General features: G+C 46.0%; 1 protein-coding gene across 1 annotated transcript; it reads left to right on the forward strand.

The window, feature by feature from the left end:
- Positions 1-32: 32 nt before the first annotated feature.
- LOC135400577 (uncharacterized) lies at positions 33-2,162 on the forward strand. Its single transcript, XM_064632413.1, has 5 exons — positions 33-68; positions 375-519; positions 764-1,030; positions 1,088-1,207; positions 1,771-2,162. The coding sequence occupies exons 1-5, from the start codon at positions 33-35 to the stop codon at positions 2,160-2,162; spliced, it is 960 nt and encodes a 319-aa protein (XP_064488483.1).
- The last annotated feature ends 3,449 nt before the right edge of the window (positions 2,163-5,611 follow it).

Raw genomic sequence — 5,611 nt, forward strand, 5'->3', positions numbered from 1 at the left:
ATCATCAGCGAGGCTTCAGTGGGCGAGCGGTAATGCACCTTTACATATTTGGCGGAGGCAAGGCAGAGGTAAGTCCTTCCTGATACGAGTATACTTCCATCTTCCCTTGTTTATGCCTCTCCTATATATGATCGAACCAGCTACCATGTACACGTCAAGACATACGAACATTTTTGTCGTAGTAGCTTCCCTGTGTTGCATCTTAGAGACCTGGAAGGAAAGTGGTGGTGGTACGGGCAGCTTGACGCGCAAGAAATTGGCCCTGGTACGACTATGACAACCAATACGCAACGCTCTCGCCACCTTTTCGCATGCAGTGATTCTTCCACTGATTACACCATTCAACTACGACTGCAGACCTGCTGTGCGTCCAGGAGATATCGGTGTCTGCTTCTCTCTTGCCGAGTGCAGAAGACAACGCGGCATACCAGGAGGACCTTGTGCTGGAGGATACGGTGTCTGCTGCATATGTAAGTAGACTGACGGCCGTATTCTTAAACGATCCTCGACTCGACTCCAGTGAGTGGAGGAAAGAAGCGCTCCTCCACATGGGGAGCCTCAAGGGAAGGGGGGCTTAGGGGAAGCGCAGGTACTACCGTACACTACTGCAGGAAAACGGGAAGGATTTCCTCCGCCACAAAACCAATCTTGAGGGAAGCTTAAGTAAAAGGTCGAGCCGATGATCGTTTAAGAATACGGCCCTGAGTGCCTCTCACTCATGCAAATATTATAAAAATTATTGACAATGTCACCTGCTTTACAGTGGACATAACATGCGCTGGAAATGCATATAGGAATGGCACACACTTCCGAAGCCCGGGATTTCCGGGTCCGTACGTCGAAAAGCGACTGTGCCGTGCAGCTGTACACAAGGTTCATGCGGGCATATGCCAGATGAGGCTGGACTTTATCGTATTCAAGATTGACTCACCGGCGAATGGTTCGTGCTTGACGGGCAAGCTTACCATGACTGGGCAGAACCATAACATTATAGTACCTGCGTTGTGCGGAAATCTCACTGCTCAACACAGTAAGTGTGTGTGTTCTACGGCGGTTTCGTTATTTTTTAATGGGATGACTCTTTTAGTGTACCTGGATGTCTCCTCTGCACGAGGGCCGTTGGTACTCGGTCTCGCTACAGCAGGTGCTACGCCGAGTGTCTTCGACATCAAAATCACGCAGATTTCTTGTCGGGACGTGAACAAAGGTATTTTATTTCCACTCAGGACGTATTGTCAAACTTTCGTCCCGGCTGAGAAACAGAAAAGGTCATTACAGAGATGTGACGTACGCTATAGTTATGCTGAGTAGTGCACTGTAGTATAGTGCACTGTTCTGTGCCAATTTCGGTTTTCCTCATTCCCCTTTCTAAAAGTCTTGACCTTTTCCTTCGTTTGTCCCTTGTCCTGGTTTTCTCCATCTGGTATTTTGCGAGGACTGTTGTTCTAGATTTTTTTTATTGTTTGAGTGTATTTTCCCAGACCACTACTGGAGTAGCCAGTCCTGACCGTCATATTTAGACTAACAACTCCACATTTTCCTGTACTCCTTTAATCTAAACTGATAGGCACTGCAGCGACTCATGTACCCATCTTTTGTTTATGATCATTATCATCATCACCATTGGTCCAAAAATGTCCGTCAAATACAGACACAGAAATATTGAGAGAAAAAAAGCATCATGCAATAGTGAACTAGTGTTGACGTTGAATAAATTTCCTCAAACAAGGAACACCAAGTAACAGTAAAACTTATGCGGTGACTTTCCAGCACCGTCAGGTTGCCTTCAGTACTTCACAGGCAGCGAAGGCATCTTCAGCAGCTTCAATTACGCACTGTCCTCTCCGACTTCAAGAGGTGGATACTTGAACAACCTCGACTACGCTATCTGCTTTCGAAAGGAGATGGGCCACTGCAGTATAACGTACCGTGCACCAGGCCATGATGCCACTGAAAATGTTACGTCGTCGTTCTCAGTGCAAGGTAAATGGGAGGACATAACAGAGGAAGAAGCCCCTGGCGCTGGGTACATAGACTGCCCGCACGATTACTTGTACCTGGCTGGTGTCCCGTACTGTGGGAACAGATTGAATCCTGATGCATTTGGCACTCCACTTACAGACGAAGACGTCGTAGGTGAGGCCAGACTTATCTTTGACTAAAGTTTGCTGTGAAACGGTTTCCTCCAGAGAGCAACAAGCTTATAGGAATGTGGTCTTGTTAACAGAGATGGGGACCACTACCGGTACTCCATTAGATCTCGGCAATGAGTAATGCTAATGCATTGCATTTTATGGGGGAACAATGAGTAATGCAATGTTCCTTTTTGGTCAAGTAATGCATAATGCAATTACTCATTACCTAGGCTGAACGTTCACGCACTGTCTAAAGCAAGCTGTTTGCGAATTGTGCCTGGTATATAGGCATGAAAAATCCCTAACCTGGTTTTCCCGAGCCACTTTTGTCACCGACCAGATCACCAAGGAGAAGGACAGAGCCCAAGTGAGGTCTCTGAATACCAACTCCTTCTATGTCGCATATAGACCTCTACCCGAGAAACGCCATCATGACGTTGGTAGACAGACTGAAACCGAAACAAATCGGAAGGGGAGGGCTGGGTTCCACGAATGGACACTTGTTCGCTGCCTCCTATTGAAAGAAAAGTAGGACCGAACGTCGCGTCCCTTTCAGGGACCATCGTAATCCCCTCAAGACCGTGGCTTTCGAGCGCGACCTTGTTCCACCGTAGCCCCTAGCTTCCACCGTAGTTCAACTCTACCAAATTGGTAGCGCTGTCGAACACTGTGACGTCATTTGATTACAAACAGGAAGAGGTCTGTTAACCTTATCTGCGGCTGCTGATTTAGATTATGTATATACCGCTCTCATCTCTGGACGAAATCATTCATGCGTAGCGATTTTGCAGAACCATAAGAAACTTTCCATATCTCTGGAAAAACGTAATGTCAAAGTAATATCGTTACTTGATGAAAGTCATGGCATTAGCATTGCACTACTAAGCATGAAAACGTAGTGAGTAACGTAATGCAGTACTTTCCAAAACTACAATGACTAATGATAAGGCAAAGGTAATTTCCCCATGTCTGCGAGTCGCGTATATATAATACAATCTGTATATTCGTTGTCAGCTGAAAATATGCCGCATATAACGCACCCTGGATCCCAAGACGATTGACATTGCTATCTGGTGCTGATCTCCAGATTAGAAGTTAGCAATATTTATTTCGAATAGCAATATGTCTTGAATGTGTCACTCGTCTCTTTTGGAACGTATGGCTCTTATCCTTTTGGTAACGAAGCTGACACAACATTACTGATACACCTGCCTCTTCCAGACGACAGCAATGGACCATTCATAGCCCGGTTCGTGACGGATGACGAAGTGACCAGCCGTGGTTTCCAGCTCACCTACCGGCAAAACATGTGCGCCACGAACGGATAATACCGCGCCTTTGTTTGTGCAGAATCACATTGATATATACGCTGAGAAAAGACGACATGGATCTTTGGGCAGACAGAGCGAAACATCAGTAAATATCGAGCGGAGGCCTATAGTCAGGCCTATAGTAAGGCGTATAGTCAGTATAATCAGTAAATATCGAGCGGAGGCCTATAGTCAGGCCTACAGTAAGGCGTATAGTCAGTATAATCAGTAAATATCGAGCGGAGGCCTATAGTCAGGCCTATAGTAAGGCGTATAGTCAGTATAATCAGTAAATATCGAGCGGAGGCCTATAGTCAGGCCTATAGTAAGGCAGTAAGTCAGAATATATATAGTCAGTTAATTCTGAGTATATTGAGCAGGATCACATTGCTATATACGAATAGAAAAGACGACATGGATCTTTGGACGGACAGAGCGAAACATCAGTAAATCTGGGGCTTGGTAAGTTTTAGATACAAATTTATTTGGAACTGAATACAGACTGAATAGGATGCGAGAAGTACAAAGGGTACAGGTAGTTATTGCGACAGGTAATTGGCCGAGCCTGAACCAACACGGGACAGAAGTTGAAAGGAATCCATTTTAGCGATTAGTCTGTTTCACCAACATCAACATCAACATCTTTTCATCCAGTGTCTCTGTTTTTTCATTCATTCTGATTCGCACCGAAAAAGCAGACTGCATACCTTTCCACGTCGAGACTGGGAGGTACCCGGGTTCGAATCCCGGTGCCGGCTGTGCTGTCTGGGGTTTTTCCTGGGTTTTCCTCAGACGCTTTCAGACATATGTCGGCACAGTTCCCCTAGAAGTCGGCCCAGGACGCACATTTCCCAGGGCGTCAGTCGTGACGTTGCCCACATACGTGAGGCCGACAACGGCAAGCCCTTTCACCATCACTACCACCACCACCATACCTTTCCATAGTGGTGCAGCACCCTCGTGGATATTCATTCCAGCAGTCTAAGATGAATATTGCAAAAACGTTCCGTTGCTTTTTCTCTCTCACCTTCACATTCACAAGCCTTCACCGCGCCGTGAACTGTTTCTTTGTGAACTATTTCTTTGTGTGTGTGTGTGTGTGTGTGAAGAGATATGAATCAGTAGTTTTTCGTGTGTTAGCATCGCTAGTATGTCCTTAGTACCTCTATTTTTGAGGATTGAGGTTTTACTGGCGCATGGACAACTAAGGCTATAATGCGCAACTCTATTTTTCGTCTGTGCCACAAGGACCAAGTAGCCTGCCGTCTATGTAAACTTATAAACGCACGTCGTACTGTTGAGACAATGCGTTCGTGTCCTCTGTGCTGTGGTTATGAGCTGGCCGGGACAAGTCAGGCTTGGACGCCAGTGGGATTTGTGTAGGGAATCCTACAATCCTTATTTATACTTGTGCAAATGGCCACCATTCTTATACATTGCGCGGTCATAAGTATAGATACCTAACCAACAATAAATATATTAATTGAATTACAGGACAATGAATGGTGACGTTGCTTTGAGGCTCTCAGCTGCCGGAAGCTCTAGCTGTGAGTGAACAAACAAAAGGGGGGTATCTAAATGGTTCACAAACTGTGTGTCACAGTTCGTTTAACAACAGGATGACGGATAACAAGTGTGGTGAACAATGCGGTAGCACAACAATTAATCTGCGACGTTGCGGTTAGTCTTTGGTTCGTCTTTTCCCACCCAAGCAGCACAATGTACTGAAAGTCGAGTGCAATAGGGGTGGACGGTATGTGTCTTATCAATGTTTTTTACTTTCACGAGTCTATTCAAGGCCTTCCAGCTACCCGTCCACCCCTATTGCACTCGACTTCCAGTACATTTTGCTGCTTGGGCACATTCCCTCCCCACGTGTCAGAGAAGTTGAACAGCAAGAATGGTTCCATCTCCTGTGATGACTGTCATCACGACTGCGAGTGTGACATTATCATGAAAACAACTCGTATCAAATTTTGAAACCACAATGCACGCGTCCTACCAACATACTATCCCAACTATAATTGGGAAAACAACCCGTAGTGGGCTAAGAAGTTGCCCCCCTATCGCCCTCTGCGAGCAGAAATTGATCTCAAACGAACGGTTCACTCATCCTCCGCTGTGGAGCGCTTCCAACAGAGAACGGAAAGTGGCGCCGAAGAAAAT

This window comes from Ornithodoros turicata, chromosome 7 (genome assembly GCF_037126465.1).
Source record: "Ornithodoros turicata isolate Travis chromosome 7, ASM3712646v1, whole genome shotgun sequence".
NCBI lineage: Eukaryota > Metazoa > Arthropoda > Arachnida > Ixodida > Argasidae > Ornithodoros > Ornithodoros turicata.